The sequence below is a fragment of the Centruroides sculpturatus genome, unplaced genomic scaffold (assembly GCF_000671375.1).
Source record: "Centruroides sculpturatus isolate CEXI.00-Female unplaced genomic scaffold, Cexi_2.0 scaffold519, whole genome shotgun sequence".
NCBI classification, from domain to species: Eukaryota; Metazoa; Arthropoda; class Arachnida; order Scorpiones; family Buthidae; genus Centruroides; species Centruroides sculpturatus.
Window position 1 is genome coordinate 6,495 of NW_019384900.1, and position 23,143 is coordinate 29,637.

The 23,143-nt window shown below is 30.0% G+C and overlaps 1 protein-coding gene across 1 annotated transcript in view; it reads left to right on the top strand.

Annotated features, from left to right (window-relative positions):
• Positions 1–847: 847 nt before the first annotated feature.
• LOC111631484 (ras GTPase-activating protein 1-like) overlaps positions 848–23,143 on the top strand; it is a 97,025-nt gene continuing 74,729 nt past the window's right edge. The window contains exons 1-8 of the mRNA XM_023375729.1: positions 848–1,176; positions 13,381–13,530; positions 13,683–13,818; positions 14,833–14,903; positions 14,981–15,098; positions 17,522–17,606; positions 18,721–18,865; positions 22,547–22,622. Of these exons, the coding sequence (XP_023231497.1) occupies positions 1,100–1,176; positions 13,381–13,530; positions 13,683–13,818; positions 14,833–14,903; positions 14,981–15,098; positions 17,522–17,606; positions 18,721–18,865; positions 22,547–22,622 (858 nt within the window). The 5' untranslated portion in view covers positions 848–1,099. The remainder of the gene's footprint in view (positions 1,177–13,380; positions 13,531–13,682; positions 13,819–14,832; positions 14,904–14,980; positions 15,099–17,521; positions 17,607–18,720; positions 18,866–22,546; positions 22,623–23,143) is intronic.

Consider the following 23,143-nt stretch of genomic DNA (forward strand, 5'->3'; position numbering starts at 1 on the left):
CACACTTTTATGTTGTGTATATGACATGATGTCTGTGTAAAAGGACTACTGGCACAATAAATACCTTGATCCATTCTCCATAGACAATATTTTATAAACAAGTTGAGGATTTTCTACTTTTTCAATGTATGTATTTTGTATGTTGTGGAACAATTGTTTGTTGCTAGTCTGACATATGTGATTTTTGTTTTGTTTGTCACAGTGAGATCTGTCCTATTGTCATGGATTGTTTTGTAATTATGGCTCACTCACTAATCAAATGATACAGCTGGATTCTTATTGGGCTATCATATGACTAAATAATTACTAAGACTGGAGATAGGCAGTTAAGTCACCATCTTGTGTTAAATTTAATAATTAGAAATAAATTTTAATTTAAATCTTTTCTTCCAGAATATTCTATTCTCTGGACCAACCAGAAAGAGAACTCAAAACTCTTGCATACCATACAATATGTTACCAATTATGCTACCTCATCAGATCTTGGCTTCCAGACCAATTAATTTAGATATAAACATGCTTGTCACTCACCAAATTGACTAAGGGTGATTGTCAACAACCCTCCATGGCTCTCAGTTGACTAAGTTTTTACCCAGCATGATGTATATACAGGGTGATTTATAAATAAAGTTCCAATTTCACAGTGGTCAGAAATAAGAACCAGTGGTTAGAATGACTTGCTATTTTGCATGAAACAATGGAATTTTGTTCAAAAATTTTCCACTAGTTGGACAGTTTTGCTTTATTATGGTGGAAAGCAATAAAAAAAGTAAAAAAACACATCAACAAATCTGCCATTCTGATTGATGGGAATATTTTTTGCCAGCAAAAAACTTAAATGCATTGGACTGCCAGCATGATTCACTATACAAACATTTGCTGGAAATGATTCCACTAATGATGTAAAATTTGCTTTTGGTTTGCTAGTGAATCGTACTTCGTATGAACTAGCCTTAAGTGTTTCTTTTAACATGTTTTCTGTAGTTTCTTATATTTATGACCTGGTCTTATATGGTAGTCATAACCTGGCAGTGAAAATCTTTCATCTTTTCAAAGAGTATTCCTGAGCCAGCCAGCAGTTTGATGCAGTTTTTTCAACATGAGCCTGGCCAAGATTATTAGGATGCCTACCTTGGATCCTTCCAGACGCCTTCCAACTTCAAGACCATTCATGTTGTATGTACTTTGTTATATCCAGATTAGTGTTGTGTAGGTTTAATGGTGTATTGTTCTTGTCTGAAAGAGTAACAGCTTTATGTAATTGTAATGATTTTTTTTTTTTTTTTTGTTTTGTAGAAATACTCTTGTAGTGTTTGTATTTCTTTTATAGTGAAGATTTATTATACAGTAGAAGTTATTTTAATGTGACCTAAGGGACCAGAATGGTGCCAGATTATTGGATATTTTTTGTATTTTCACAAAATTTGATAAGTTATTTGTGATCTGAATATTGTAGACATTACTGTATATTTTGTACCAAAACACACTACTGTATATTTCAGATTTGTTTACGCTTGCACTTTTAATCAGTATGAAGATATTGCCTCACACAATTATACTGTTAAGTTTGATTGAAATAAGTATTAAAATAGTAACATATTATTACATAATCAACATTAACAATGATTTTGTGTACATATGCTGTAATGTTTGTTTTTCCGACTTGTGCTATATACATATTTACAAAAGCTATACATGCTCAAAGTATGAGATCTGTTTGTATGCCCTTGTATTGAAGACTAAACATTTGTTTTTTGTGAGGTTGGCTACAGATGACAGCATCTGTTATTTACAGTGTGCTATTTAGAGATAAAAATAATAGGGTAATTTTGAAGGGTCTGGGGATTGTAAAAATGTCCATTAAGCAGAGGTGTCCAGTATTCAGAAGTGTTTGTTAATGGAGGTTTTATTGTATTATCATATCAAACACTAACTTTTGTGCCAAAATTCATCAAAATTTGTGAGGAACATAGGTGTAAAACTTCTTGTGAGTGTAAGTAGATGGTTGATGTTAATACCTAATAGTGCTAGGAGTTTGATTTAGAGAAGTCTAAAATCAGATTGGTCTGTCAATTCTATTGGCTTTGCTGAAGGAATGTTGATTGCTTTTTATCTGTCACTAGTGAGAGTGAGTGAAGAGTGAGTTTAAAATGACTAGCAGAGTTATGGAGGAAAGCTCCTTTTTATAGATATAGCAGTGCAAATGATGTGAGGATTGAATTCTTGTTGAAACCTGGAAACAGCAGGTGATGCTTTAAAGTTTAATCCTGAAAGATGTTTGCACCAGCTTGTTTGGCTTTAGTATGATAAATATGTATTAAGCATGGGAAACACCAAGTGAAAGCATAAATAAAACTTACGAACCTTATTGAACTTTGTACGTGATTTGAGAACTATTACATTACTAAACGTAAGTTCTCAAACCACGTACAAAGCTCAATAAGGTTCATAAGTTTTATTTATAATTAACGCTTTATTGTTAGATTACTTTTAAGTGAAAGCATTTAATCCAACACAAACAAAATGAATAATTTTTATCAATCATATTACTATTGATCTCATGTAACTATTCTAGAAACTAGAGGGAATGCCAGAAATAAATGTTAATAATAATAATGTTTGTTTCATTAAAATTTATTGCTGGAGTATATTTTAAGGTGTAATTTTATTTCTATTGGTTTCATGCAGTTTCATGAGTTGCAGTGTGTGCATTGCTACAACCCCACCTTTTGTCGTGTACCCAAATAAATTTTGATTTATGGAATAATAGATAAAAGATTATCAGACTTCCAGATTTTTGGATGCTGGATTAATGAACTTCTACTGTATCTGTAAGGCCTTTCTTCTTCGAAGACAGGCATGGTCAACAAGTCGATCACTGCATCATTTTTGGTTAATCTCATATAATATGGTTTGTTAAAACATGAAAAGCATATGGATTTAATATTATTATTAAAATTACAAATTTTTCAGTGAAATCTTTTAACTGTTTTCTATGGGTTGGTAATGCTCTGAGATGGATAGGAAGTAGTGTTGCAACGAATAGTATATTCGGCCAAACTATTCGGCTTGATTAACGCACATACGAAAATTGGCACGCAAACCGCATTATGGCAAGGACCCTGCTCTCCATTGGCCTGCTATCACTACGCTTCGCCAATTGCGTTAATTCTTGACAGTTGTAGCGGACAGACAAGAGCGTCATGGCAGTATGTGATAAATGATATTAAATGTGAATAACAATGAAATGACCTACACGTGTAAATAACAGAAAAAGAACAGAGAAAGACGCGAAGTGAAAATGTGAAAATAAATATGAAATTGAGTTGATAACATAATCGAACAAGTTGAAGCAGCTTATTGGTGCGAAATTTGCGGCCGTCAGTGCCAAAACAATTGTTGTCATAGACTTCGGAAAGCTAAATGCTTGTAATGAAAGTCACTTAGCGTGCATGGGCAAAAGCCTGGGACTGTTCGGGCTATCAAGCTGTCTGGAATCTGTGAAATCATAACTGTGACATATACCGACGTATCTGTCTCTTTTCTCCACCAGGCTATGAGTCACATAATTATAAAATGGAAAAACTATGACAGAAAAGTGAAGAATCGAAAGTATCGTGAGCATGTATTATGATGTATGCATAGGCATACGTGGACTAGAGAGCTAGAGGAAAGAGAAAGGAAAGAGCAAAGACGAGCACTTAAAAAGGATAGGCAGGGTCAGACCCTCAGATGTGTGCGACGATTCTCGAATGAATAGGTGTGTACGTGTGCTGATATTTGTAATTATAAATTGTAAATATGTGTGACTAATATTATTTTTTTTTATTTTGTGTATGTTATAAGTTATAAATAAATATAAACAAACAACACTAACCCAATAACATTAAATCTAAATACCAAAATGATTAATTTACAGTGTTTTTGTTATTTCTTACTCCTGTTTTTAGGTATTCGGTATTCAGCCGAATAGTGATTAAATATTCGGTATTCGGTCGAATACCAAATAGTAACCGAATATTCGTTACATCACTAATAGGAAGTGTTTTTTGTGATGGTCATTGCTGACCAGGTATGTTATTTTAGAAATTTTGTTGCACCATAAACAATTAAGTTCTGTGCAAAATGAGTGTGTCAAAGAGAAGCAAAACTTATAATTTCTGTGACAGAAAGAAATACAAATTTTTTTTTCTTGTCAAAAATAAATGATGTTTAATTTATATCTTAAGTGTTCTTACCAAAACCTGGAATGTCAATTACTGTGCAATACATAAATACAACTATGATTTATAGAATAATTTCATTAAGGTGGATTATTAAGCTTTCATGAAACAAATGTGGAGTAATCATTGGTGTTTTTAGCTCATGAAAGTCGATCATTCCCCCACTATAAGTTGGTCAAGCCTGCTCTAAGAGAAGTTAAAGTAATGTTTTTATATTTTGTTAATGTTGTTCATATTTTTCTTTGGAATTGTTCTAGTTATGTGTTTGTGTATAATATATTGTATAACTTCAAATGAATATGTGCATACTGGATGATGTGTGTTCATTGCTTTTTAAATGGGTTTTGCATTAAATTGTTTGCTTAGTATTGAGTTTAACTTGTATTCTTTTGTTAGTCTGATTTGTACATGTTCTGTGAACTTAGTTGGTTGTCTACAAAGATTAGGATTCCATTCTGTGAATTCAAAGCATCCACTTCAGAGGGCAAAGTCTTTCTTTATGGTTTCTTTCATTGTGAAGTGTTTTGCATTTGTCTAGGCCAGGGATGGCAAACCTTTTTCTGTTTGTGTGCCATATTGTAAGCATACTTAGCTTTAAAGATGTTTATGCGTGCCAAAGTTTCAGACTTCGAATAATGATATTTAAAGAAATTAAACAAATACGCTTTAATTAGAATAAATGTAAAAAATCTGATTGAAAAAAGGATGATCAGGTGATAAATCGAAAAGATGATTGAAAAAGACAGAAATCGTATGATACATTACGTGCCAGATGATTTCTCCTTACATGCCACTTTGGGCATGCGTGCCACCCCTGGTCTAGGCCAAACTTCATTTGTATCAATGTCAGTGGAGTGTGAGTAATTTTAATAGGTCATTTATTTTTGCATGGGTGGATGCATAGTTTTGTCTTTCAAGTACATGAGAGATGATATCAATAATATACAGAGGAGTGCAAAAGTAGTTACACAGTTGAATCTGAGAAATACAAATGTTTAGTGTTCATAGAGGTTGCAACCAAAGTTTAAACTTAAACTTGTACGGCAAGCGGTACACGTTTGATGTTTGAACTCCAAGCGAAACACATTGTGCCACACATTCACATTGCGTACTGATTCATGGGATATTGTTGAAAAATGGCGGAAACATTCAAGAGTGACGAATGTTACCAGGAAAGTAAATAAACAAATTAAACTATTTCTAGAATTTACGAACAAATTATGCTGTTGATGGTAGATGATGCTGTGAAAGGACAAACCTACTTCTACAGTGTTGTTGTAAGCTATTATGAACACAAATATATAAAAATTCTATTGGCACTTCACATCACTTGCAAAAAAAATTGAATAATTAAATAATTTCTGGATTAAAATCATCTGTTTTTTTACAATGTTGTTCATAAATGCTTAAATAATCATTGTAGGGAACCCGTTCTTAATTAGCGGATTCCACCCCATCGGTTCGTCTCGCCAATTAACCAGTCCAATCTTTCCACAAAAATCTTTATTTCACTCTCAGGGACCGCTACTTCACACTCCCTCTCCCTCTCGGGCCCCGAATTCCTCTGAAAAATTCCTTCTTCCCGCATTTTCTTCCCCGGTCTTAACGGCCCCTCGTTAGTGTGTGTCGATGGATGGATCACATCTGCCCCAACAAAACCCCCCAGAGAGGGAGGACGAGAGGGTCCGATATCACTACACACTCTGACAAGACCGCAGGATTTTATTCAGACTTTTATTAGTTCATATTCCTTATTTGTGATTTTAATTTGTACATAGGAAGAAAAAACAGTTTTTATTTTCTCCCTGTATGTTTGTTTTTTTCCACAATAACAACTGTATACCTACTTTTGCATCCCCTCTGTATATTTTGTTGCTTTTGTTGTGTTGTTGATGTATCTGTATTTTATGTTTAACCAATATGACAGTGGATTTAAGGCCAGACAGGACCAGAGTGGACTTCAGGAATTTTCCTAGAAAATGCTTTGCCATATATGTATTTCATTTGTTTTGATGTGTGTTGTGAAGACTGAGGAGTAGTGTTATTCTTCAATATTGTATTATATTTTTTTAAAATGTAATGAGTGTTGGATGTAATGTAAGCAATGGCCAGTATACTGTATATGTGGAATGCTGTCAAATGCTTTCCTATAAATTTCAATACTGTATGTAACTGGTTCAGACAGTTATTTTCACAACTTTATTTTACCCAGATGCATCTACATAAAATAAAGTTGTTGATTGGCTAGTATTTTTGGAGCCTGTGGATGTGATAATTCCTAGAAAATAACCATCTGAACTGGTTACATATTGAAATAAAAAAAAAAAAGGAACAGAAGTAGAAGGATAAATCAAAGCTTTCCTGTAATCTATGTAGGCCATGTTTAGGTTTGTTGTTTATGCACTTGTAGAATGACTGAATTTATGAGTAACTGTTGTTTGGATTCTGTTTTTATTATTCTGTGAAAATGTTCTATTATTCAGTATATTGATATACTTTGTGATGCACAATATATTTTGCAGTGTGTTAGAAGGCATGTGATCAGTATGTATCATGTAATATTTTACCTAGTGCATCATTACTACTACTATCAATTTTCTTAAATGTTTCAGCCTCTTCATCTTGGATTTTTTGTCTTAAAAGAATTCAAGTGCTTCCAAAAATTTCTCTGCTTATATACCTGAAGAGGGCTGATAATGAGGCTGAAAACAGTGTTTATTTTCTTAAAAAAAAAATTGTTAGAAGAAGTAATGAAGCATTCGGTAAATCATTAGTTGTCCTCTCATTTCCAGCTTCAGTGAATGTTTTTGATTGTATTGTATTGTGTAAAGGCTTTAGTATTTTTTTTCTTAATATAGATGATGCCTAGTGTAAGGTTTCTCTTGTGTGGATTATTGATCATTTGTATAACATGTTTGATTAATTCCTATATATATAACAGACACTTGATATAATTGGGTTTGTCTGTTTGATATCACGTGAAAATGGCTAAACCAATTTCTATGAAACTTTAGTACTTATATTCAGGATAATCCTGGGAAGACTAATCTCCATTTCCAAAATCATTCAATTTTATAAGCTTTGATAGAATTATGATATCATGTAAACCTGGGGTGGCCAACCTTTTCAGAAGGCGGGCCAAATTTCAGAAATAATATTTCCTGCCGGGCCATGAACCTATATATTTTTTTTTTTTATTAAAGTAAACAAGCAAGCATGCTACAGCTTCAACCACATCGTCACTTCCCAGTAGTGAGATCGTGGTCAAACACTCGCATGGTTTAATGTAAAAAAACACAAAAATAGGTATATTTATTAATACTTTTTTCAAGAAAATAAAACATATCCGAGAATCAAACATATTTACTAGACAATTTAAAAATATTTAAAAGTGAGACACCTGACTTTGTTTTACAGAACTAAGTGCATCAAAATTGATCTCCACTGATGTTGTCGCTACACGTAAACAGTTTTTCAAATAAACATCAGTAATTCTTGATCTCATTTGTGATTTGATGTACTTCATGCGACTAAAAAGCTGTTCACACGCATAAGTGTTTCCACATAGCGAAACCATCGACAGAGCATGTTTGCAAAACGCAGGATATTTATCCTTGTCCAAATACGTTTCATAGAACTCTTCCAAACCTACTTCCCAAGAAGGGCTTTAATGCCCAACAAATACTGGATATAGGTGATGAATTGATCTTCATTACAGAGCAAATTATTTTTGTTTCAATCAGAAAACTTATTTACAGAAACAGGGAATCCCCATGGGTTCCCCTTTATTTGCTGTTCTAGCAGAACTGATCATGAGAGCAATCAGACACAGAACATTCAATTCCCTGCTTTCTATTCACTACCCACTGTTGTACTTGCATTAGGTTGATAATATCCTCAGTAGTATGGGAAGACAAAGATGAGACATTTCTTACCTTCAAACAACAAATGTCTAGTGTATATCCCTCTATTAACTTCACTTGGGAGAAAAAAGTTGATATGACAATAGCATTCTTAATTTGTGCATACATAGATTCCCTGAAGCGCTAAAATTCTTGGTTTACCATAAATTTAATAAGGTGTCTCTCATCATCCAGGCAGATACTTTCCAACCGTCACGACGTGTTGGCACCACTATCGCTGTCTCATTAGAAGAACCTTCTTGTTACCGTGAACACAGGTGCTTGTAAACATTGAGTTAAGCACCATTACTTTGGTAGTACATGTAGCTGGTTTATCATGCATGTGCTCAACGTGGTCAGAAAATCTCTATTTCCAACCACCTTATGTAACTATACCTACAACAGCTGTAAATGATCATATATCCAAAATTTAGCCCGATTATAGATTAGAAATGAATTTGGCCCTAGAGTGAGGTGTTATGTGCCATCTCTTATTAAAATTAATAATTATAATATTTAATTAATATTCTTTTCTTCATCCAGTTTAATCTAAATTAATTAATTAAATATTATAATTATTAATGTTAATAAGAGATGGTGTGTAACGCTTCATTTCAGTGCTAAATTCATTTCTAATTTGTAATCATATATTCAAAATTTAGCCCGATCATTTATGGCAGTTGTAGATGTATTTGCTTAAGATACAGAGTTTCGATTGATGTGTATATTTATACACTGTGTAACAAGAGGAAGGTGTCAGTAGTTCAACTGCCATTACCACACTTTTCATGTGCATTTGCCACATTCAGGCAACATAAATTTCTCCTGTCCCTATCTCCGCTACCAAATTTTCATACTCATCTGCAATGATTGGTATTAATTCTCCATCTTTGAAAAATCGGGGGTTATGCTGTGCTGTTGGAGAATCCCGTAACGGGGATGAATACAAGGTACATTGGGCCACAACAAGAATACTCGCTAGCCACCTAGCTAAGCATCAGGATGTGGTGAAAAGAAAGTGCACCACAGAGCTTGCAAAAATGCTACTCAGAGCTACAACCCATTATGGGCTCAAACAACACTACTCAGATACTGTAGCAACCAGAAACTCATCTTTATATGGGAATCTCTCCTCAACAACCTTGGAACCGTGCAACACCCCCATGCTTTACCTGCCAACATACAGGTTGCCCTATATAAATGGGGCAACTTGTATGCCCCATTATCACTACATAATGGGGCAACCCATTATGTAGTGATAATGTATTAAATAGTGATTTACATCTGCTGTCATACCTTTAACATGGATCTATATTCACACATATGCTGCATAACCTCATAACATTGAGCATAATTAAAGTTGTTAACATGCTCATAATAGTTTTTAATTCTTAATTTTAAATAATGTCTTCCATTCACATTAAGAACATTTGTATTCTATTTTTAAATTTTTGTTCACCTGACAACAACAAACATAAGTTTAGCAAAGCACTAGCAAAATAAAAATATTAATGTCGTACTCTGAGTTTTCCTTCCTTTTCTATCTGTTATTTGGCTTGAGGATCAAGCTGTATTGTGTCATAAAATTGACTGATAAACACTATTAAAAATTGCACATTAATAGTGACATTGTATGACATGGATAGTGACAAAAATTGTATGACATGGATGCTGTTGTGAAAATTTTAACACTGATGTTTCTGTGGACATTGAATCCTACAGTGAAGGTCAGCATAGAGATCCTTTTTAATGTGCAATTTTTAGTAGTGTTTATCAGTCAATTTTATGAAGTTTTTGCTCCATGTCACCTACTGTTTAGTCTTTGAATGGAATGAAAGAGGATTTAAAGATGAACAATATATTATTTTGATTTGTTAACGATTATATTAATGTGAAAATAATCCTGGGTTGATGTATGATTACAAAAATAAATGGTTTTATATCACTTTTTTTACATATTATTATTTATATAACGAACGAACTAGATAAATATACTATTAATAAAACACACCTTTAATAATCCAGCTAATAAAAATTAATAATATAATAACGTTTTCGATCGTTTCTTGACGATCATCTTCAGTTACCATAACATAGAATAAAATCGAACACAAAAAAGAACGTAAATACGAAATTAAAATATAAATAACAGAAAAGTAGATAAAAATAAACGAAAAATAAAAATTAATCCGAAAAAATGTCCCTTAACAAATAAAAATAAATAGTCATTAATTCTTGTAAAAGGATCACCATGCGGTGGGTAAAGAGTCCACATCTCTATGGTTGATGCAACCAGTTTTCTTGTGTGCCTTAAAGATCTCTAATTTCTCCAGATATTTCATTGTATGTAAATTTGTCGTAGGTTTAATCATTTCCGCCCGATCCCAACGGACCTGAATGTCGCGTTGCGTAAGACGATAGCACGGTGTTGTCAAGTTTCTTATTAATCGTATATTTATGCTCTTTGATACGTTGTTGCAATTTGCGCATTGTTGAGCCTATGTAGACAATATCTGAATTAAAACGCTGATCGTGTAATGGTATAGAATAGATTCCTGATGCCGATTTCCAGTCATAACGCTTCTTATCATTTCTTAATAGCTTGAAAACTGTAAGATTGTGTCGATATACTACACTGAAATCATTAGCCTTGGCGATTTCTTTATGTATTTGTCTCAAAAACAGGACATGATTTAAAACCATCTTTTGTCTATGGTCTACTGTGGGATGTCGTTGTTTAGTTGTTTGGAAGGTTATAATAAGATTCTTTATGATTTCCTTTTGGTATCTCTGTTGTTAAGGGATATTTTTTCGGATTAATTTTTATTTTTCGTTTATTTTTATCTACTTTTCCGTTATTTATATATTAATTTTGTATTTACGTTCTTTTTTTGTGTTCGATTTTATTCTATGTTATGGTAACTGAAGAAGATCGTTAAGAAACGATCAAAAACGTTATTATATTATTAATTTTTATTAGCTGGATTATTAAAGGTGTGTTTTATAAATAGCATATTATTATTGTTTTAAATAGTTACTATTTATTAGAAAAGTAAGGTCATCCAGTAATGTAATATCCTAAAAAATGAATAGCAATATCTGAAAATGTAAAATAAGGTAAAAAGAAAAATTTATAAAAATTTTTAAATTAACTTCATTTTCATTAAAACTTTTTGACTGTTTAGAATTGCCATCAGGTTTTATGGAGCAAACGTGAATTTTTTTTTCTTGTTTTTAATTTAATTTCAATGAACTTTATTTGTTGTTTTAATATTTAGTTAGGTAATTTAAAGTTTATTATATTTAAGTACTTTATTAAAGTAAAATGCACTATTTTTATTGTTTCAACTGAAGTATTGAAAATGATACAATAAAAATAAAATTGATAAAATTCAATTACTCATGATATATAATTATTCATCTTTATATTTTTTATAAAATGATAATGATTATAAATTTTTTTTTAAATTTATAAAGTGAATTTAATGATTAGAATTAATACAAAATTGTTTTTAGTTAAATTAATCAAATTATAGCATTATTCTTTATTTGCATTAAATTTCCTATAATATATTAAGTTGGTAGTTTGGCAGTTAAACTGTCTGTCTGAATTTAAAATAATTGCTTTTTTTCATTCTAATATATATACTTTGAATAATAAATTATATGTACAATATAAAAAGAAACTGTATTTCAGTTTCTCATAAAGATTATAAATAATAAATTTAAAAACTCATTTAAATTTATTATGTTGCCAATTCTTTCATTGCATTGTATTTAGCATTCTCTTGCACCATTGAACTACAGTAGAGCATTGATTATCTGACTCAATTGGGGACTGGGGTTGGTCGGATAACTGAAAAACGGATAACCAAAAAGTATGAAAAAATACATTATTAGTATAGTATATTATATTAGTATATCCCATGTAATTAGTATATCGCTATTAACCTACTTCGCATTGAATGTTCATCGATGTTAAGCCTAACAAATTTTTTTAAAAATAATAATCGTCGCTATTGTATAGTTAAAAATTATTTTAAAATTATTTTATTGCTCACAAAACAAACAACCACTCATAATTAGAAAATTAAACCTAGTTTAAATACTGGCCTCCCTTTCATGATCAAGCCAGCCTAAAACACGCAAAAATTTAACAAAAATAATATTAAAGTAGCCAAGACATAGCCAAATATTGTAACGCCACATCACTAGCGGACATTTGAAATTTGCTGACTAGAACGGTCGGTTAACCGATGTGACGGTTGATCGGGGGTTGGATAATTGATGCTCTACTGTATATTCCTTTTCATTAATTTGACTTAAGGGAAGAAAATATAATTTTCAGATGAAATTAGGAAAACCGAGATAATTTTAGTTCCAATTTCTGGACTTTGTGAAACTTCTGATCATTCAGAATGTGGTGTGTGTTTTCCTACATCTCTTTGAAAAAAAAACAAAAATAATTTTACTAACGAAGTGCTATTTTGATAATTAGATTTGATTCCTTTGCAAATGTTCTAGAATTCAAACTGCTGTTGATCAACCGTAATATTTTATCTGTAAGATCCATAGTGTTTATATCATAATTATATGTCGTTTGGAAGTTGTTTCTTGGCATTAATAACACTTCTTGAAAACTTTAGTATATTGCCATTTAGTTTCTTTTTATTTACTTGATTATTGATATTCTTGATTATTGATTCATCTTTATAGCAGCTATAACCAAAAAGTCCACTTTTTACTAATATTGCAAGTGATAATTTTCATTGGACCATCTTTTTAGACAAATTAGAAAAGTTTTTGGAGACCCCCCCCCTACTAATTTTTGTCTATGCCTTACATCCTTTTCAATAAATCTTGTGCCATCTTAAGGAACATGCTTATACTAAGATACACTTATTTTATTAATTTCTAGATTTTGAATTTTTATTTAACATCCCACAAAATTTACTGTTTATAATAATGTAGCAAAAGAATAATGATAGCAATTTGCACAAAATAATCTTTTTATTCTTTATTTACTGTTAGCATATATACTTGTAAAGAAACAATTAGGTTAATTAAACTTTCTTTCATGGATACACTAAATTGTTCTCACATTTTCCAAATCTATAAAACATTTTTACATGCTTTAGTAAGATATTTTAATAAGAATATCAGTTATGTTTTGAAAAGGCTTATTATAATTCTTTTGAACACTATTACATTTTTTTTTTTTTAATTATGATGATTTATATATATACTAATTTTAGGTGGTATCATGGAAGATTGGATAGATACACTGCTGAACAGAGGCTTCAAGCAGCTTCAAAATTGGGAAGTTACTTGGTTAGAGAAAGTGATCGAAAACCAGGATCGTATGTTTTGTCATATTTTGGACATACTGGAATTAATCATTTTAGGTAATATTTATTAAATTATCATTACTAAATTATATTTTTTATTGTAGTAAAGTAATACTAATACATTTATTAAAATAATTATCTATTAAATACAGAAGATAAAATTTCTATTATGGAATTCATCAACTTAAAACAATTTTGTCCAATTTCAGAATCACTGCTGTTTGTGGTGATTATTACATTGGAGGAAGACAGTTTGATTCATTATCTGATTTAATTGGATATTATACTAGTTGGTCTGATTTGTTAAAGAAAGAAAGACTTGTTCATCCTGTACCACCACCTGAGGTAATGTTTTAAATTTATTTCATATAATTTTTATAAGGTTTCAACCATAATGCTTTCATAAAAATATTTGGTTTAATTCCACTCAATTTTAACAAATAGTATTATTTTTCAATATTTTATTGTATTACAGCTGCCCTATAGACAAACAGGTGTATATTTTTCAAAACTTTAATCTATTTTGTAGAAACACAAATGCTTTAATGAAATTATTTTATTCATAGTTGATTCTTCATTTGTTAATTGTTTGTAATTTGTTCTAATTATTTTCAAATATGCTATTTTACTTATCTTTTAAAGTGGTAAAATTAAGATACTGTTTATTTGGTATAAAATCTGCTTGTATGTTGCCAAGTAAAACATAGTAAATGCATACTGTTTTTTTCCTTCCCAATTTTACCATTACACTTTAAATTTTTTATCTATGGAAAACTTTGCAATGCTGCCCATGCAATTATAATAATAGTAAGAAAACAAAATTGTTATTTATTTTTGAGTGTAGACAGTATTGGTTGTATATAAACAATTGACCATTGTGCAGCTAGGAGCAAAACTGCTTCTGGTTTTTCTTTTCTGTAAGTTGACTGACTACAGTCTAATTTGTGATAGAAACAAATAACTCAATTTTATTTCTTTTGTTACTTCAAAAGTTGACTTTATATTATGAAGAGTCTTCCAAATTTATGTGAATTTCATTATTATTAATCAAAATTCTGTTTCTTGCCATATGAAAAGTAGATATTCCTATTGATTTCTCTATTCTTATAAAACTGAACAGTGGTGCTATTGTATAATAAATCCAAATCAGCCAATTGTCAGATAGTTCAGACAATATCCATGTTTATGTTAAGGAAAATTTTATAAGTAAAATATTGAATAGAATTAAAACCTCAGGCCTTCTTCACTACAAGATATAATTAATATACATTTAACTTAAGCTCAATACAAACATTTTAAAAAAATTAATTTGTAAATATTTAATTAAAACATTTTTAAAAGTTTTTTTTTCCTTGATAGCCTGTAAATGACAAGAAGAGAGTTGTCGCCATTCTTCCATATAATAAAATGCCTGATACAGACGAACTGAGGTAAATAAAATTCATCCTATTTAGAATTACTAAAAAAATGTAATTTAAATAAACAAATTATTTATTTATTTATTCAGTTTTCAGAAAGGTGATATTTTTATTGTTCATAATGATATGAATGATGGATGGTACTGGGCTACTCTGCATCGAACACAAGAAAGTGGTTTAGTGTTCAAAGAACTAGTTGAAGAATTGGTGAGTATTTATCTCAATCTGTAAATAATTAGAAGAAATATGATAGAAATCTGTTAGATATTTAATTCAGATTGTTATTCTACTTGGGTATTTAAAGGTGTTATTTATCACAGATTGTTATTGAGAAATAAAAAGAATTTCCAACTGGAAGTTATATATTTATTATTGCAAATATATTAATTCATAATTTTGGGTTTGAGCAACAGTTTAAAATATAGAAATGTAGGAAAAGCTGATTTTTCAATGTAGAATATTAAAATTAATGTTAAATAGCTGGTTACTGGAATTTTTCTCATTTTTGACAATAACTTTGCAGTAATGTCTCATTAAAATATATACAGTGGGTGATCGGTTAACGAACATAATCCGTTCCAAGACTTTGTTCGCTATCCGAATTGTTCGTTAACCGATTATCGATTTACCATAGGTTTCTATGGGAATTTGATTAATAGGTTCTGGAGACCCCCCCAAAATAAAAAAATATATACATACATAGTCTTGCGTTTTTATTAGTCGTGTTTTTTTTCTGTTTGAAAGGGTTAAAGAATCTGTCTAATGTCGATTGCTTTTCTCTCTTCTTCAGGATTTTTCGTAAGTAATTAATAGCATTGCAATTGCAGAAATCCCCAAGCCTTAACCTGGTTTGGATGCCATTCTAAGACCGTTGTTCTGACATCCTCCCACTTCTTCAAAGGATCTTTAATATAAGATATCGGCATTAATCCTCTTTTTCAGAAGAAAACATATCTCGCCGAGTTTCTTGGTGTTCTTCATTCAAGAGTTCTTGGCGTTCTTCTGTCGTCAGATCCATTTCGTGTTCCATTATGAACTGTTCGATATTCTTTATTTCTCAGATGTGATTTTTGTTACTCCTTTAGCTGCTTGAGTCTTCTTGATTATACAGTATGTTTCTTAAATAAGATTGAACTTCAGCCTACTGTAGACCTGTTTACGCCATACTGCCCAGCAACATTAGGCATCTTCTGCCCACTCTCTACCTTTGCTATTATACTCTCACCTTTTGAAAAGAAAAACAGACGCAAAACTTAACGAGTGCCTACCCGACAGTCTCACGAATACATAAAATAATTGTTTTGTCAGAAAAATAAAAGGCTGAAATTACCAGGAAGAGTTTCAAAGTTTGGAGGAATAATATCCGATTGGTATATATAGGCTTGAACGTCGATGTCGACGTCTCCCACACTCCAAAAAGTTTCGAATTGTTGCCCGAAGACAAGGGAAGACCAATCGGTATTCATTAATTTACGTCGTTTCTTCTTGTGTTTGTTCTGTGGGGTGTTCGTTATCCGATCATGTGTTCGTTGTCCGAACATAAAAATCTTTCGCGAAAGTGTTCGTTATCCGATTTGTTCGTTATGCGATCTGTTCATTAACCGATCACCCACTGTACAATGATTTCTCAGAAGTTAGTAAATTTGCTAGACTTAATTTTAAGCTTCAATAATGGTGAAATTTTTCAAAAATGTGCATGTAGAATTGATATTGTTATTTTTAAATATTATATACTATAAGTTTTTAAAATTATTACATTAATAACACAACCTTTTTAAATATCCAGCAGAAACTATTTGCTAAATAGCATAAATGTTAGTTTAGCAAATAGTTTGTGCTGTTTATTTAAAGATTGTTTTATTCACTCTATAAATTCACCCCAATTGGGAATTTTTTACTTTCTCAGCTGTTATACAGAGGGAAAGTATGGTGATTTGGCAAAAAAATGACTTCCGCCTCAGATTTTTACTTCTTTTGGACTTGGACACCTTTAAATGCCAAAATGCAAAAAAAAAATTGGAGGTAATTTTTGTGTGTGTGGAGGGGCATGATTTTGTTCACTCTGTTTGAAGCTTAACTCCTTTGCTTTTTGTCAAAAATTACTGAAATTTTGTAAAGAGGTTTGTTCATTAAGGGGATTTATGCTATTAAATTTTGGTGGTTAAATATTGAGGAGGTGGGGAGACAATTGGGGGGTCATGTATAGGGCTTGGACTTAATGAACTATTTTACTAGTTATTAGACTTCATAATTTTTTTATAAAAGTCATCCCTACCCTCAAAATTAATGTTTTTGCCATTTTATAATAAAAAAAATAAAGTTTTTTAATAGCACCATCTGTTATCATATTTTATCAAAATTTTAAATGATGCCAGGAAAGTTAAGCAACTCATTGCTGATTTTATTTTAAAAATTATTATACAGTAGCCTTCATAATTTAAAATGATAGGCCTAATAATCTCCAATCTTATTATTTTTTTATACAGAGTTTTAAAATCTAATCCTAAGAAAAATTAGTAAAGGATTAGTGGAAATATAACACAAGCATTATATCCTTTACTAAAAAAATTTCTAGGTAGATTATAATTTTTATTTTAAATATTTATATGGAATATTATTATTATTAATAGGATGATGATGTTGATCCTAATGAAATATATCCTTGGTTTCATGGAAGCATAACAAAAGAAACTGCTGTTGAGAAATTAGCAAAAAGTAAGCAGTATTTACTTTTAAGTATTAAAATAATGATAGATATTTGCTACTATTTTTATTTTCTATTCATAAATAAACTGAAGATGAAGCACTTAAAATATTTTTAAAGTTAATGTTAATCAATCCATCCTCTATTTAAATTAAAAGGATTGTCTAATCTGATAAATTATTTCTAAATTTTAGACACAACAGTCAATACTATGCTACTTCTAAGAAAATGGAAAAATTACATTATTGATATAACATTGCATTTTGTCATTTAAGCAATTAAAAATTTATAAATAAAATTTTTATGGAATTTATACACAAACATATGGAGACATATGTAACACGGGATATCCTTGTTAGTTCAAAATTCAAAGGACAAAATAATTGCAACTTCAAATTATCAAGTTTTGAATTATCCAAGATTTACATATTTCCATGCAATATGCCAAATGCTATGTAACTGAAGTCATATTCTGTTTGCTTAACAAATTACAATGTATACAGAATACTATTTTTGTTAATTAATAATAATGTGCTGTTTATCTCCAGTTTATTTATGTCTAGTGAGAACCTCAGAGGTTGCCAGATAGGTTTTGTAAAAGTAAAGCAGAATTCCTCATAATATAGCCCAAATTATTTTTAAAGTGCCCAAAAAATAGTAAGTTACCCAAATCTATTTGCATAGAGTCCAACATATATCTCAATCTGCTACTTGTAGCCCAAACTTGAAATCCCGAAATCCTTGTATTTTATGAGAAGTGAAAAGAATAGTCCATGGGTAAGGTGACACACACAATTAGCTTAATAATTTTGTTTTTTTATGCTTAAGTTTTATTTTAATTGTATATTTTTTAGAAAATTTATTTAATATGCAGGATTATTAAGTAATTTGATAATAAAATTTTGAAAATTATCCTAGAAAATCTTAGAAAAAATTTTTTGGATAAAAGTTTATATAAGTAGGAACAAAAGAATTAAATTTTGTAATGCCTCATTGTTTACGTTTTGAAAATACAATATTTGAAATGAAAAACTTGCTTTGTTTAATTAAACGATAAATATACATATCTTAAGTTAACCAAATATAAAAACAAACATTTTAATAAGTTTATGATCACTTTCATAGTGGGTCCGGGAAGTTTTTTGGTACGACCAAGTGATAATTCACCTGGCAATTATTCATTGTTCTTTCACATCAACAATACTATTCAGAGATTTCGGATTGAGAAAAGAGGAAATCGTTATATAATGGGAGGTAGATGTTTTGATAGGTGAGTTTTTTTAAGAATTCAAATTATTTTTAATTTTAATATCTGAATAAAATTTAAATGCTTGTATGTGTTAATGTAGATGAGATGATTTGATGTAATAAATTTATTATTAGAAGTTTAATGTGTGCATGATTTATTTTTTTACATTTAAAATATTTCATTTATTCTAAAAATAGTAGAATTTCTTTATCATCAGCAAAGAAAATTTAACTTATTTCCATAACAAGAATTTATTTCACAAATGAATTAAAGATGATGATAAAATTATCTATCCTTATATTCCATCAGTTAAAAGATTATATTAGCGTCTATAGCTTTAGAATAAGCTGAAGAATAAATTTGTATTTGTTTTTATGGATGAGTATTAAAACATCTATTAATTTGCTGCAATTTGAAATTACTTTGTCTTAATTGCTAAATATTTAAAGACTATTTTCAATTAAATCTGAATTTGGAATTTTAGAAACATTTTGTTTTTGATTTTTTTTTTTTAATTTTATGCAGAAAGTAATAAATTTTTACAATATAAAAGTCTAGATATTTTCATTAGTGGATTTTCATACTTTTAGTAGTCATTTTTATGATAAAAAATTTCATTTCAAACACATTTTCAGTGAACAAATTAAATAAACTGGGTAAATAACTTAAGAGACACTTTGTTTTGAATTATTTATCAGGAAATAATTTTTGTAATGCTAAGAAAAATGATAGTTTCATAATTTCTACATTTTTATCATCTTCATTACAGAACAGGACTCAATTCTATCTCGTCTTCCAAATATTTTAAAATTATGTGAACAATTTTGACTATAAGCTATTTTTTTTACTACAGTTTTTTTATTTTCAGTAGTTTTGTGACAATTTTTAACACTACAGTAAACCAATTTGATAACTTTAGTTTTATAACTTCTGTATTGACAAGAGAGATAGTTTAGCAAACAAAATATAGTATTAAATAAATTTTTATATCATCTAAATATACAGTATAACCCTGATTTTTACAAGAGTATCTTATCCCTATTTGCTAGATTTTGACGATTTTTCAGGATGAGAGAATTAGCTATGAAATCTAATGCACAAGTTATTCTATATGAATGATAAGCAACCTCTTCTGGATTTGGGCCACAAGTAAACTTCATAGGCTTCTGATGTACTGCATGCAGTTTTTACTAGTTGCAGACAGCTTACCAAATACCAACATATTTGATAACCTCCAGTATAGTATGTACTAAAGAAATTTATGCTAATTAGCAGACAACCTGTAGTACCTTCAGCATAAGGTATTGAATAGAAAAAGTTAGATATTAAATTTCAATTTGTAATTCTAAATTATCAAAAGTTACTTGTAGTCTGTGCTAAATGAAATAGATTTATACTCCCAATACAGACTACAAAAATGAAGTATAAAATTTCTTTGTATACCATATTAAAGTGGTGGGTTCTGTTGGATTTAACTTTTTCTAGCTGTCCTATTGATAACAATTCAGTGAATCTGACACTGAATTATTTCAACTATGCAAAAAGTTTGATTCTGTATACAAAATACAAAATGATAGAAAAATTCAGAAATTATGGGACCTGATGTCTCCAAAATGGATAATTGAATCCAAAAATAAACATCTTATTGCACATCTGCAGACCCACCTATAGCTATTGACATCTAACTTTCTCAAATTATCCAAGTCTTTTTAGTGTAATATATATATGTAAACTAGTAATATATAACTTATTCTCATGTTTTTACTGATTGAGTTTAGTTTCAATGTTCTTATCAGTTTAATTATGGTTTCATAATGTCACAAGGCAAACTGGAAAATAAAACTACTTTGACAAAGTCCAGGGGCCACATACAGTATTAGAACCTCAAGAGCTTTATGGCTCACAGGCCATGGGTTGCTCATGACTGTTCTACATTATTAATTAATAATAATTGATTATATTATTTAACACTTAGCATGTTAAATTGATTCACTTTCTTAAGTATTGTTCTTTTTGACAAATGATCTGAAGATAATTGACAAGACTATGTCTTGTTTATAAAATTGTACTGCCTGCTGTGTTACCAGCTTAGAGGTGTGAAGGAGTACATATCAATAGTTGCAATTTGGCACAGAGTATTAGGTGCCTGAAAAACCAGACTTGTAGGTTGCATTAAAAAACCAGACTTGTAGGTACTCGGGACCAAAAACCAAGTAAAAATAAAATATAAAATGGCAACACACTACAAACGGGCAAACCAAAGTCAGAGAGTACCACCCACAGTTGTTCTAGGAAGTGGATTATGACACTAGGACTGAACATGTAGTATTTTCTTTGTTAAATAAAATTTGTAATCTAATTTTGTAAATTTGGGAGTGCTTCAAATATGACATTAAAACAGGGTTTTATGTTGTTACAAGTAGGTTTTTTAACATTATCTAGTATAGTAAAATTGTGGGACTGATAAAAATTCGACATTATATTAGGGATGTCGTTACATCCGATGATATTATAATCGGATTAAACTGTATATTGTTTGTGCAAAATAAAAAAAATAATTTCAANGGGGTCTGTTAGGAGAATCTTATATCATCAGCGTCATGTCACTTGACAGTGACATTTTGCGTCAGTTTGTTCCAGATGTTAAAGATTAGGGAGGGAAGCTATAAAGTTTATAAGGTAAAGGTAAATCAGTATAAAGGTAATCAGTTTATTTTAACCCTAACCTTCAGTTCTGTGAAAAACTCCATCTTGGCAAGGTAAGAGGTATTAAAAATGCTAGTTCGTAAATACAATAGTTACTTTTTTTGAAATTCGGAGTTTCAGTATTAAAATATTTTTCCAATTTGAAACAATGTAATGAAAAAAATATAAGGTTTTTTTTCTGTGCAATCTATGGGGGGGTCAACAAAAAAAATTAAGAGGAAAATGGGTCCATGGGTAAAAAAAAGGTTGAAAACCTCTGATCTAGGCAGACAAATAATAAAAATAGCTATGATTATTTTTTCAAAAATGGGAAATTTTTGTTATGCATCGATAAAAATTCAACCTGGGCCGATACGCAATAGAGAGAAATTTCAAAATTGGATAGGTTCATTTCCTCAAAAATGCATCATGGATGACCTCGTGGTCATGGCCAGTGAAGTTTGAACGATCACGCCAAAAGCTGTAATACCAAAGGTTGGAAAATGAAAAAGAGATCCGCCTTGAGTGTCAAAGTGATTCCACTTAGTCGTGAGTCTGTTAATAAATATTTAAATACATAGTCTTGTCTCAAATATTCATATTTGAGACAAGACTATGTATTTAAATATTAATATAGTATTCAACAAACTTTTGTTGTAAGGAGTAACAGACCTGAACAATATACTCAAAATATTTTTATAACCTCACAAGATCAAGATCTTATTAACATTTAATTCAAGTATTGGATATAATAATTCAAAAAGATCCAAAGAATTCAAACAAAATTGCATATTTATTGTTTTTAAACTTTTTGTTTTGATGAAATGTAAATCTGTAAAATTTTAATTATTTTCTGTTTCTTAATTTGATTGTAGTATTTTTAAACAGTCTTTGCTTTAGAATATGCTTTGTCATTATTCAGTTCATATGTTCTCCTTAATTCATAGATTAACAAATTTTTGAAAAATATTTTCCTACATTTGATTTTTTTTTTTTTTTTTTTCAAACACTTTACAGTCTAGAAGCTGTGATTAATAGATACAAAGTTGAACAAATTGTTGAAGGACATTGCTTGAGAGATCCTGTTTTAAAAGTAAGTATTTTTATTTGTTAAAAGAAATTGAGTTTATATTAAGTAATGATATGAAGATATTTTTAATTTTTGAAATGTTTAGTGGAATAAATACAATTGTAATAATTTATTTTCAAACAAAGAATTTAAAAAAAAAATTATTTTAAACAGTTTTATGCAATATTATTATCTAGATCAGGGGTTCTCAACTGGGATCAATGTAACATTACTAGGGGCCCACAGAAAAAAAAATACCAAATTTGGGTTCACAGTGATATTTTAGTAGTCTATACTACTCTATAGGGTAATTCTACTTCAGAACAATTGTTTTACTGAGAATTAAATTTCTACAGTATATACGTGTATATTGTCAATTTATTTATTACTCATTTCTTGCATAAGGGTTAAAATATAAATTATTTAAAATATTGAATACGTAAACGACATATATATCTCATTGACAAAGGTCAAAGAGAGATTATAAAACCGGGGTCTGTTAGGAGAATCTTATACCATCAGCGTCATGTCACTTGACAGTGACA